Source organism: Colletotrichum fioriniae (assembly GCF_027942845.1).
Source record: "Colletotrichum fioriniae strain IMI 355084 chromosome Unknown scaffold_11, whole genome shotgun sequence".
Taxonomy (NCBI): domain Eukaryota; kingdom Fungi; phylum Ascomycota; class Sordariomycetes; order Glomerellales; family Glomerellaceae; genus Colletotrichum; species Colletotrichum fioriniae.
In genome coordinates this window covers 970685-983805 of record NW_027076847.1, presented here as the reverse complement: position 1 = coordinate 983805, position 13121 = coordinate 970685, and the positions used below count along the sequence as shown (strand labels likewise).

The window sequence follows — 13121 nt, the reverse complement described above, 5'->3', positions numbered from 1 at the left end:
TGGGGTTCGGTTTTTGGAAAGATACGGGGCGTTGGAATGCCCTTGTAGGAATTTCCTGATAGCTGCTGAGGTCTGCATGGAAAGTCTGGATAATGTCATCACAGTCGAGAAAGGCAGTGCCGTCTTGCATACGCGAAGATTTAGCAGAGAAGACAGGCGTCGGAGAGGATAAGGGCAAAATGTAGGCACACGAATCACTTACCTGCTTTGTGCACAATCATAAGAGTTGATTACAATTTCTGTGCCGCGATAGAGCCTGCCTCGCCCGCGGGGGTCTCAAAGGACTGAAGAAAAACACGAGTTGAAGCAAACGGGAAACAAACGCTGAATGAGGGTAGACGCCTAGTACCTGGTGAAAAGTCCGCTCAAAGTCCGCTCCGAGCGGAGGGGCTGATGTGACACCAAGCTCATCTTATGCGTGGTGTGGCTGCAGGAGACAACGAATTGCAAGGTAAACATGATCCGTTGGTTTCCGTTCCCGCTCCCAGCCAATCTACATGTCTGGGCGTCGTGAGAGGTAAGGTTATGAAGCAAACCAACAGAGAATGGAGACGCCTGTTTGTTCAGATTCGTCATTTGCGGCACAGACATTCCACTCCGATATAAAGAGTGCAGAGCCCTTTGATTGACCAGCCTATGCTTTTCTGCGGCTTGTCATTCCAATCATACGGCGAGATTGACTAACCAACAACATCATCTCATACACCGGTCGCAATCATGTCGCTTGCTTCTGTGCGCAACATGCGCTCACAATGGTTTCCCCCGAAACCGAGCTTCACCTAGCATACACTGCCGTCACAAATCGGCCGCGTTTTTATCGTCACGGGTGGCAATGCGGGCGTGGGCTACGAGCTTGTCAAAATCCTATACGCTACCGGTGCCACTATCTATATGGCGTCGAGATCCAAAGTCAGTTTAAGCCTGGAATAGTCCACATGTCAAGAATGGTGCATGGTTATCCATCTTCCCTCGGCCCGCATGACGAGCATTATCATCATTTCCTCCTAGCTTCGGCGCTGACAATCCGGTTCACCGCATACGTAGGAACGAGCAGAGAAGGCCATCGAAGCAATCACCAGCGCCGCCCCCGAAAACCCCGGTCATGTCAAAGTCCTCCTTCTCGATCTCAACGACCTCGAAAGTGTGAAGTCTGCCGCCGCGTCCTTTGCTCAGCAAGAACCAAAACTAGACGTCCTATGGAATAATGCCGGGACCGGCGCACTGGGAGTCGAGGTCGGCTCGCGAACAAAACAGGGCTTTGAAGCCATGATTGGCATGCATTGTATCGCAGCGCAGCTCTTCACGCAACTATTGATTCCCCAACTCCGTGCAGCTGTTGACATCAACGCTCCGCGCGGTTCAGTTCGCGTTGTGTGGACCTCAAGCTTCCTGGGCGACGCATCCTCGCCCACCAACGGCATCGACTTCAGCACTCTTGAAAAGGGCACCTCGGACCGCACCCGAAACTACGCTGTATCGAAAATCGGTAACTGGATGCCAGGTCGCGAGATGGCCACCCGATATCCCGATATCGTTTCCGTGACGCAGAATCCTGGAAACCTCAAGGCTGGCTCTTACGCCGGGACGCCTGCTTTGGCCATGTTCTTCATCAACCCGTTGCTCTATGACGCCGAATCCGGTGGATATACAGAGCTCTTCGCGGGATTGTCGCCTGAAATTTCTCTTCAAAATAATGGCGCATACGTGATCCCTTGGGGACGCATTCGCAAACACTCGGACTGCCCGAGGAAGGATATTATCAATGCGATGAAGCCCGAGACCGATGGCGGTTTAGGGTACACTACGAAGTTTTGGGACTGGTGTGAGGAGCAGTGGAGACCGTTTGTTTGAGTTGCGCGGGATTTCTTGATACTGTCTGTCGCATGTAGCGGTATTCCAGCAGAGACATCAGTTTCATAGGTACGCTGGGAATACATTTCCTTGCGCCTTGTTATTCCCTGACGTTTCTTCTGGATACCAAGGATCCGTTTGAGGTTTCCATCGTCCGTCATGCCTCCTTCTCTCGAAAGGAAAAATGTATCTACCTTAAGGGGCATTGGTTTCAACGATCGGCTTGGATGAGCTGTTCTGCAAAGCGAAAGGGGCAGCCTAATGGCACCCGGCAGTATCGTCTTAAGAAATCGTGATAAGACGTTAACGAAGGTGAAATCGGAACTAAGTTGAGAATGATATTAGACTCTGAGCGCTGCGCATGCTGCCTTACGGTAGATAAGTAAGTACTTGGTAACACACAAGGTTGCGCGTCTAATGGCTCGTGCAGAAGGTCACAGAAACCAAGCTTTGGCAAATCATCGATTATTATCAATAGATCTAGCGTCACCGAATGATTGCCCTTTTTCAGTCCCATTTTGTCTGTAGCTTAGGCATTCCTCATTTGTACCCCCAATCCGTTCTTTTGTGATGATGGATTCTGACTTGGTTCATAACTAGAGTTTGCCTTTGATCGTTAGTGATAACTTCTCAAAAGCTCTCGCGCAAGACTTACGCGAGCGCGTTTCTTTATGGGAAAAACCGTTGATGGTTTAGTCGAATCTCAAGCTACCACCGTGACCGTCACCACCTTTGGCGTTACCAGCAAGGTGGAACTTGGCATTGCCTCCAGTGCCAGACATGTTGAAGTCGGCATTTGGCAAAGTTCTGTCTTTGCCGAATGATACATCCCCGGCAGTTCCATTTCCAGCTGTCGTAGAACTAGCGGGGTGGCACCTTGACTAGCCTGCGCTGTGCTCGGCATCTCCACCCTTGCCAGAGGTGTTGATGGTCTGTCTGGCCTGGTTGGAGCTCATGTTGTCAGATTGCGGGAGAGAATGTAGATTGATTTCAAAGTAAACGTAGAGTGTTGATGTGTCACGTTGAGATCTGTTTGAAAGATGTCAGGTAAGATTTGCTTGCTTGGGCTGTGCTTCAAAGTGTGATTGAAGAGAGGAATAGAGAACCCTTTGATGCTCCTGCAACGCCCCCTACTTTCCATATCATTACTTGGATGCCTGTACTGGAAGCGCTTGTACCTACATGTCTCTGCCATGACTCAAACTGCTGATACCCATTGGATGTGTTACGAACTCCCCCGTGACGTTCGCGGGAAAAGATACGAAGTCCAGCGATCAGCAGGTGCGATAAGATTGGAAAGCTCATCGAGTGGGACGAAACCAGATCAACTTCGCGATACTATCTAGAAATAGCAGGTTCTATCCACGCAAGTACATGCACAAGACAAGGATAACCTGAATGCATCATAGGAAATCTAAGGTTTTGAGCTTTTCACCACACATGATGGTCCAGTGTAAGGCACCTAATAGCTTGGCTGACATCGAAAGCTCGGCCTGGTCAAGAGCGCATCAAAGTCTCGTTTTTGGGCCATTCTGAGAACATTCGGAGCGGTACCACGGGCAAATCAAATGGAATCGAGCCACAGCCTTCGGCTTGATTCCATCTAAGAGATAGACTGACCTTTTTTGCCTTAGTAAGTGCTTTCGTTCGTGGACAGCATGTGTCTCAAGTCCGATAGCCACTTGAGTCTCGGGGGTAATGTGCTTGTTCTTCACATTCGAACAGAAAGAGTTTGATGTCCGATCAATGGCATCCGAGAATCAACGCGGTTACCCGAACCTATTTGGAACGTAAGGCGCTGTACATCACAGCCGGCAATCTGACATAACATTCCCCGCAGTGCCAATGTGGAAGTTGATTGACAGGCTGAAAACAGTATTTTCGAAAAATATGACCGAAAATGAGTGATAGGCCGAGTGCTTTATGATAGACCGAATGTCCTACTTGGCGTCCTTACGTGGCATAACATTGGCATGCTTGCGGTCGGTCTATTGGCCCAGCACGATGAGAAAAAGGATCAACGGTTGCGAAATTTGACGCATTGATGCCCAGAGGCTCGGGTTTAGGCATCACGGCGAGCCTCCAGTCATAACTTGATGCAAAAGTGATCTGGAGACATCATTGGGGCATATTACAGATGGTAATATGATAACATCTCCCCTAAATGAGAACTCTGATGCAAGGAGCTTCGCGTTACCTTACGGAGCGTATACTACGCATGTAAGAAGGTCGGAATTTAAGATCCCATCCCTCGCTGTTAAATTCATCGGACTGACCACACTTACACAACTTGAGGAATACCATCCTTCCCTCATCATAGACCATCTCTGGAGAATCATTCCATATTTTGAGCATTGTTGCAACATGTAAGAAGTCTTCCAGCCTTTACGGCCAGCACCTTAGCTTTAGAGACCGGGTGTACTAACCGCTTGAACAGAACAGACCTCCGTCAACAAATCGCTGCTTCAGATATTGTAATGGAGAATACATCGTCGGATTGGCCGCAGGACTTGAGACGCACCAACCCATCTGAATATGTTCACCTAGGCTGGCCTGAAAACGACACTGGGCAGGTGGAGATCATCAATCATCCTCCTCAAGCTGACGGCGACTGCCCTGAGCCACCTAGTGATAGCATGCGGTACACTCGGCAATTTCCTGGCCCTCAGGTGACTGTGAATGTCTATGGGGGTTCGACCGCTGGTGGATCTGGGACGGGTGGGTCGGGAACAGGTGGTGCAGCTACCATCATCCGTGACGCTGTCGGCCATCCTGACGGCCCAATTGCTGCTCTGGCATCTAAGCTGACAGCTCTATCGGACAAGGTCGAACAGCTCTCTTCACAGCCAGGGGGAAGCGCAGTGTTTGACAGCGGAACATGGAACACAATGGATGTCCGACCCTGGAACAAACCTCAGCTTCACACACAAGGTCGGGTAACCTTCGCAAAGAAGTTTGAGGCAGCACCCACAGTGACGGTCAGCATATCTAGTTTCGACGTGTCAAACCAGACCAATTCCAGGCTCAAGGTATACGCTACGGATGTTGATGCGAAAGGCTTCACTGCCCATGCTGAGGTGTGGTACGACACAACACTTTACTCTTGTGGGGCCTGCTGGACCGCGACAGGCAAGTAGATTCTATTGTGGACAAGGCAGGGCTGTCTGGGGTGATGGATACGGAAAGCGGGCCGGTCCGCAATGCTCTCTGCATTATTGACTCAACTAGTGCTGGACGTTGCATGCTAGCAGTGGACGGCTTGTTCGGCCGGCGGTGCCTCCTTTTGGCTGCAGTCACGTTCCTCTGCGATAGCCGCGTAAACTGGTCTCGGCCCGGATCATTTCCTCATGTTTAGCAGCCAAGACATGCACTTAATAAGAGTAGGCTCGGCTTCCCCAGCCTAATTGTCTAGTTCAATGAAACCATGATGTGAACCCATGATCCTCTATCCAGACACACTTGACTATTGTGAATGTTTGTGACTGAGATCTCTCCCTTCGTACCCACAGCTGTTCGACGCACTAGGAAAGATTGCCTCACTGTCAGGATTAACGGTCGGGAATACCCACAACGCTGACAAGTGCATGGTTGACAATTGGCACACTGATGTTGTCTGTCGGCCTGCCGAGGGGTCTCAAGGTTTTGAGGCCCGACAGGTTCAGCAACTCGGGGAAACCTCCGAGACAACACCTCCGTCTAGAGTAAGACAGTCCAAGGTGATGCTCTCCAGCCAAGCCTAGGAGGCTCAGGTATCGAGCACACCACTCAGCCACTCATTCCCCTCTCAGGCTGTCTTGCAGAAGCCAAGCAGATACTCCGCAACCAGCTGATACTTCGGCGATCATTCTTCGTTCTTAGTCCAATGATAAGCAATTAAATTTCGATGGTTAAATCCGACATTCTGAATGCAGGTAGAATCCCACCGGGTTAAGGAACTAACGTCGGAGTCGATTGTAATACATGTAGGAAAAGAAATAGTCATACGCGCAGAAATATCGTTGCAGCTTTAGCAGACGTTGAAGCGCTGATGCTTCCCAACCCAGAAGTCACGAGGCAGTTCCAATTGGTAAGATGGAGGTGGGAAAGTAACAAAGTTCTGCTAATCTTGTAGGAAATGTAAAGTAGATGGAAAACCAGACTCGACAGACTCCCTTAGTGGATCGATTCTCCCTCGAGTGCTGTGAGAAATCTAATTTCTTCGTCTCTATGACTTCCAGGTAGTACTTTGCCAAGTTCCGGGATTCCACAAATCTCATCTGAGGCGTTCAGAAGACGAGCTGAGGTTTCCAGAGAACTAATCCATCTTGGCGGTGACCATTTCAGAGTGTCGCTTTTGCAGCTCTTTTTAAAATGTCACCTCCTGCAGCGTCTCCAGCGATTGCCAGCTGACCCTGCACTGAGCCTTCCTCACCTCTGCCACCTTCGCCTATGGCATGCTCTCCGATCAAGTTTCCCCCCTCTCCGTCTCCACCTTGCTTGAGACCCCTCATCGTCACTCTTCCGCCCAAGCCATAGCCACCTTGGGCCAACGCATTCGTACCTCTTGCACCCGTACCTATGCCACCAGGGACAATATCTACCTTGTTGTCATACATCACGAAGACAGTCTCGCCTCTGGTCATCGACAAATGGCGCTCATGGATTTGTTCGCCAGGGACCAATTCTTTGCCCTCGGCTGTTTTAGAGCGCCAAACAGTGATTTCTCCTGGTATCTCGTAATCCCGTCGAATATCGGCGATGAAGCTTTTGAGGAAGCGACCATTTTCTACCGTACGATCAAGGCTCTGATGATGGGGCCCTTTATAGTCAACTGGTTAACAAGCTAATCTGTCAGGATGCTGTGGCCTAGGGGGGAAGCATTACCTTTCGAATCGATATCTTGGATGGTGCATTTGATTGCGACTTTGTCTGCGTCTGCTATGGTCCAAAGATGATGGGTCAATCAAGGCACGTTCAAGTACCTAGAGTAGGAATCAAGGTTACTCTTGAACCCTGGAATCTGCGGTTACAAATTCGAAGACTGATTCATTCCATAAATGGGAGGTTTCTAGACACCTTTTTATTGTTTTCGACCAGACCAAGCGCGCCGAGGACTGCGGCTGATTCAAGGTCATTGGCTGCCATACCATCGCCATGACATTCTACGAGTCGCTGGCAAGACCCTCACAACCATGGCAGCATTGCCCAGCCATTGCCCAGCCGATTGGTACAAGCTGCCTCCACATACCTGCAGGCCGAGAAACAATTGTATTGGCCGGTACCGGTCGATGAATGGGGTATAAAGTCTCACCTCAGCGCTGGATGTTATCACACCCCCATCAGGATGGCCGTACATGTTTTGCTCACCAGCTGAATCAACTCTTTTATCATCCTGTATTCTATCCACGCATGTCCCTTACCGTAAGGATTCTGGGTATCAGCCCTTCGGGCGCCCTGACTGCCGAGTCTCTGGATTCACAATGCCGCGAATTTTTGCGACAAGGCCTCTGGCTTCCTTCGGAGGAAACGAACGTCTCAGCCCCGACAATTGATAGTTTCGCTGGCCCGTCAAGGCGATTACGACACCGGTACGGTGACATTTCCATCCGAAGCGTCGAAAGCCAGAGCTCTAGAGGCCCTTTCTAAAACCGTTTGGCGAGTGGACGACACCTTCTCCGATTTGACAGTGCTGCATTTCTTCTTCAACCTGAGCTTGCCTATAGATCTGTGGTATTTTTGGAGTGCGCTCTGATGAATTGCTAGCATATGCGCAATTCACGGATTAAATGGTCATGCTTTTGATACATTTGCTTGGCAAGGCCGTGACATGTGGCTTCGAGACTTCTTGCCGACAAATCAGCACCCTAGCCTTTCACGGCTCCGTATCATGACAGTTGGCTATAGCTCCCTCGTAAAGGATAACAAAAATGTCACTGGGCTTGACGAATGGTCCTTGGGCTTGATACAGAGTGTGTCTGCCGTTCGAAGGTCGCCTTCTGTAGGAACCTCACTCCCAATATAGCCACTCTATACCAGGTTCTGACTGCAGTGTATGAGAGTAGGAACGATCTCGCCCAATAATCTTCATCTGTCATTCTCTTGGTGGGATTGTTGCGCGCCAGGTACGCGAGTGACCTGAAAGTCCCTTTCAAAATGCACATCCATCCAGACAGGAACCGCGGCTAACATCAGGTTCCCTCGCCAAAATGCAGGCGATGATAAGATTAGAGAAGTTTCCAACAGATGGACTCAGGCTACAGCACTTTGGTCTCCTATTTTTGGCAACTCCGCATTCTGGGTCTCTGGAGGCAAACTGGAGCGACCTCATGGTATTACTCGCAAAAGCAGGTGGGGTAGCCCGCGGTCAAGTTTTTACCCATTTACTCGCCCCCTTCAATCAAGTATCAGTCGGTGCACAGGAGAGTTTTGGTGCCCTTCAGCCTATCCCGCCTATCGAATGTTTGTACGAAACGCAGAAGACCTCGGTTGTGGGAACCGGAAGAGTTGTTAGTATTTGAACCATCCTTCTAGTCCACTTTATTTAACAGCACAGGACTAACACATAGGAAACAGATTGTATCGCCAGCCTCAAGCCCATGTTGAATGTCGACCACCGGACTATTTGCAAATTTCCCGACGCGTGCTTCCCGGGTTACTTGCAGGTATTGGATTATCTAGATGACATCCGAAAACGCCTCCTGGCAGGCACACCAAGTCAGCATAATCAACAGGATGAGGGTATTCACGACGAAGGCCCACTCGAGAACGTCTTACCCGATGGTAACAAGAAGGCTGGTCTATACGGGGGCCGTGGCGTCGGCGGAAGCGCGACCAGCAATACGCCTGGCCTAACGGTAGAGCTCAGGGTGGTTCCGCTGCCGGGGGAGACATCGATGTCACATCGACGTCCGACGTACGTGGCATGTTTCTTGTGGGAGGAGACGGCCTCGGAGGGAATGCGACTGGTAGTCATAGCATCGGGGGAAGCGCGACTGGTGGCAGTGTGCGTTTGGGATAGCAATGTGTAGCCCGTGTGAAGAAAGGTAGCTGATGTGTCAGAGTGCAAAGAAATCATGACCATGACTAGACTATTACTTGAAAACCAAGTGCTATGTGTCCGAAAACCCATGGCAGAAGACTCTCACCTTGTACCTTTGACCTCCAGACTCTGGTAGGCAACAGTTTGACCAGTCTACATTGCAGATCTTCAGGCGAGAGGAATGAGCTCTGTTGGTGTTCTCGACTGTTTGGCGGCTCTGACTTTTACACTTGAATCAAACTAGGCAGGCTTTGTTATCATGATCTGCTGACGAAGAAGACGTCATGAAGCAAATCCTCTTCCCTGCTCGGCTCGGCAAGCGCCATCGTCGCAGGTTTATTATGTCATGCTGGTAATTACCGGATACTTCCTCCCCTTTTCTCCTGGAAAAGTTTTACTGCCTGCAATACTATTTTTCCATTCTTTTTCTATAGCTATCGTCTCGACTATTTTGGTATAGAAAGTTGTTATAACATGGAGGGGGCGCCCCTCCGTAGCCTCGGCCCTCCAGGACCGCGCGGGTTGTTACCACGGCGCCGGCTTGCCAGCCCGCCGACCCGATGTATCCCTCCAGGAAGTCCTTGAGGGGAACAAGCTTCGTTATCGATACATTCTTTGACTACCTACCTATTCGTCCAATTCTCTTGCCGAATTCAGTCAGCAGCGCTAGTATCCGTGACTGATATCAAGGATGCTTCAACCGCCTTGAAGAAGCCCAGTTGAGAGTAGGCCGGCCCAGTCAAAAAGCACTTTGCCGAACTTGTAAGATTTGCGATAAGTAATGGCACGTTGAGCTGAACAGTCAAAGCTTGGACGAGGCCAAAATCGGTGGTTGGAGGAGTGGGTGCACGAAGCGTAGACGCGAGAGCACGTGCAGCCATAACAGGATCCTCCACTGCCGAAGTGATGTTGACTTCGAGGGTGTTATTCCCCAATTTCCGTGCACCGAGGCTTTTTAGATGTCTCTGAACCTCAAGTGCTGTAAGAAACCCTGGTGGGAGGCTTTGGCCATGTACCACATCGGCCTCGTAGTCTGCGATGAGCCCGAATCCCAGCTGTAAGCTATGTTGAACCTGCCAGCCCCTAACAGAATCCCGTGGAGACATCCCTGCGGCCAGGCACTTTTCCGAATCCGAGCCGAGTAGGCAGCGCACTTGGCTTAGCTGTTCTTCTCTTGTACGGTACTGCAATGTCACGCCAAAGATACTCTGAAAGTCGTCTGGTGATATGGGAAGGCAGCCGGCTAGTATCAAGCATGCTTGAGATAGAGTTGCTTCTAGTAGTTGAAGGCAAAATACCTGCGAAGGGCTATTTGACTTCGTAGTCTGTATATGTGGCATTCCCGGAGCTTCGAGATGTCCTCCAAAAGCTAGTGCTGGCATGGCATCCGTGGGTGAACCATCGACCACGCCTTCGGTATTGCCTTTGAAAGGACCCAAGCGGTCGGGCGCGCCGGAGTTCTGCCTCAAAGGACTTTGTTGACTCGACGAGGCCGACGTTAAACAAGAAGTATTTTCGTGGATATTGGTAGACGGCGTGGCCACAGAGTTCGGGTTGCCATCGTCGTTGTCGTTGTCGCTATCGGTGATGGGCTGCACCATTGTCTTCAACTGCATCGCTGAGTCTTGAAAGAGGGCAAGGAGATCCTCCTGCTGTTTCAGAACACCCTTATTTCCGATGACCTCATCAAAGAGGTCAATGAAGAGGAGGGTCATGTTCTCTACAACATTCTCCAACCTCTCGATTCGCTGCTTTTGTGCTACATCTGCAGCTTGTCGCCGTTTTCGAAAGACTTGTTGTGCCTCGCGATTCCTTTCTCTCCGGATCTTGAACTCATCAGTCGTCAATTCCAGTATGCTTGAGATACAAGGGAGAGGTGCGACAGTAAATGTAGAGATTTACGAGCAGAAACCAGGCGGTGGCTATACTGACCTTGCGCACGTCATCGTCGTTGGCGTCGTCAGACGTTGGCGATTTCCGCCCACGTCTCTTTGAAACTACTTTGGCTCTCTGATTGCCCATAATTATTGGAAATTGCATTCCCGGTGCTCCCGGGAATGTCCAGTTGGAATGATCTGGTGTCTTGTGTCGAGATCCAGCCAAGCACAGAAAGGAGGATGCTGTCACTGTTCAGGATCGGGGACGGGAACACATGTGCTCCATCGATGTTCTTTTGGGTACGCTTCGTGGTCCACCCTCCAACATAACATGTTGTTCGAACAGCACGCGTGGTTTGGGACTTTGTGGGGGAAGCGTCATTCCTCTCGCTACCGAGGGCGTTGAGGGGGCCTGATTACTATTCACTCAATTTCGAACTGCTATCAAAACAATTTCTGCACCGCGCCCAATCAATCGTAGGCGCGAGTCTAGACTGAGTACAGCGGAGAGTTTTCCCACAAAAGATTAGTAATCTTTGAATCTAAGTTGTCTGCTCCTTGAGTGAAAACCTTGCGGAATTTGCAAGGAGGAAGTTTTCATCTCATATGTACATATCATGTAGCGTCAAGGATATTATGCTGCTGTAAAAGACCAGTTCGGGATAGGACACGCATACCCGTGCCACTACTTATCGCTAGCCGACATGACAGACAATCTAAGTTCCATGGAATCGATATGAAATTGTGGTACCGCCACACTCATTCAATCGTTCAACTCCGAAACAATCGTCGTGTTGCCCTTGCCGCCGCGGCCGTTCGCAGCCGGGCTGAAGTACATGTCGATAAGCCCAGATCCCTTCAAGGGGATCCCAAGGACGGTCTGCTCTATCTCAAAATCTGTGATGACCATCAGCTTCAAGCCATCTCGTGCCACCTCTAAGTATAATTGACGTACTCTGCAGACCAAGAACCGAAATAAGGGTGTTGTTTAATGTCGGATCTTCCGCGGTATAGGTAGTCAACTGCGTCTCGGGTTCATAGATCCATAATGAGTGGCTGATCACGCCTGGAGTCTTGGAATGCTCAGCATAGAGATCTCCGCGCCGATTGCCTTGAGCGCCTGCTGCAAGGTTGATTTCGATGTACCAGGATCCGTAGTCGCTTGACGTCGCAACTACCAGCTGGGTAATGACGGGGACCAACAGCAATAGACTTTTGAAAGAAACCATTTTCAAGTACGGTATGGATAGTTGGGTTTCAGTAGATGTATCACTTGAATGCGAATTGTTGCAATTTGCAATCAGCAATACGATTTCAATGAACTCCCCTTGGGCCTCGGCTGATAGTTTCGCGAACCGGAAAGTGACGGTTTTTATACCCTAGACTAACTAGTCAGCTCGAATGGTTCCTCGGAACGACGATTCAATAATAATACGATGTTACACGTTGCTTTTTCAGCCGATGGATCGCTTCGTATTCCTAGGCAAGGCCACATAACGCCTGCATCAATAGCCTCTCCAATCGCCTCTGCATTGCAGCAATGTGCGCCTCAGTGTAACATCAAGCCTGAGAATGGCAGAATTGTATGCATCAAAAGCTATTACAAACACATGCTGCATACTTTATACCTTGTCTGGTGCCAATCGGCGAGGTGCTACTCGTGGCAAACGGAATCGATGGTCTTAAAGCACTGTATTGGCTGTCCTGAATGCCAAGAACATCTCAGTGGGACTTTAGTGTTACGTGCATTATTTGATGCACTACGCGGTTGAGTTAGTAGGGTATTAGAGGATTCATATGCCACCGGGTGCGGAACGACGTCAACATGTTGGTAAGCGGTTTTATCCAATGCTCATTCCGATCTGATTCTTTTTTATCAGATGCATAATTCAGATCTCGCATAATTAACACAGAAAATAGAGAAATAACACGGGATTCGGTACTACCCCAAGTGGTAACGTACTGACGCTATTCAGCACCCGATGGGATAATAGGAGCGCCATAAGCCTCATTACGAGGTTCCAATTCTGGGTCGAAAACCGCTGTCTAGTGACGAATGGCATTGTTTTCCGCCACACCAGGAACATAGCTTATGTGGTTTCATTACATGATATGATAGAGAATCTGAATGTTCGGGGACCTGATTCAACCCTTATTGGAAATGTACACGAGAAAGAAGACACACGAATGTTGAGTCATAATCGGCCCCCCCAAACTGGATATGGACCGAAGCATATGTCGAGAAAGACGGAGTTTATGAGATTCAGAAATAGTTTCCTGCACAAAAAGAGTATCACCAGACCGTTGGCTTCGGCTCCTCTGCATTGTTGCTCCTAACCTCCGGCTCCGTTCCCGGCCGTTCTTCTCATCAGCTC

General features: G+C 49.8%; 2 protein-coding genes across 2 annotated transcripts; one reads left to right on the top strand and one right to left on the bottom strand.

The window, feature by feature from the left end:
* Positions 1-717: 717 nt before the first annotated feature.
* Positions 718-1851, top strand: N0V96_008900 (uncharacterized protein; the record flags this gene model as incomplete). Its single annotated transcript, XM_065758483.1, has 2 exons — positions 718-732; positions 1045-1851. 2 exons carry the CDS (start codon positions 718-720, stop codon positions 1849-1851), a joined length of 822 nt encoding a protein of 273 aa, XP_065612876.1.
* A 9658-nt stretch (positions 1852-11509) lies between these two features.
* N0V96_008899 (uncharacterized protein) lies at positions 11510-11975 on the bottom strand (the record flags this gene model as incomplete). The annotated part of the gene is made up of 2 exons (XM_053188834.2): positions 11510-11643; positions 11702-11975. The coding sequence occupies 2 exons, from the start codon at positions 11973-11975 to the stop codon at positions 11510-11512; spliced, it is 408 nt and encodes a 135-aa protein (XP_053053600.2).
* Between the last annotated feature and the right edge of the window lie 1146 nt (positions 11976-13121).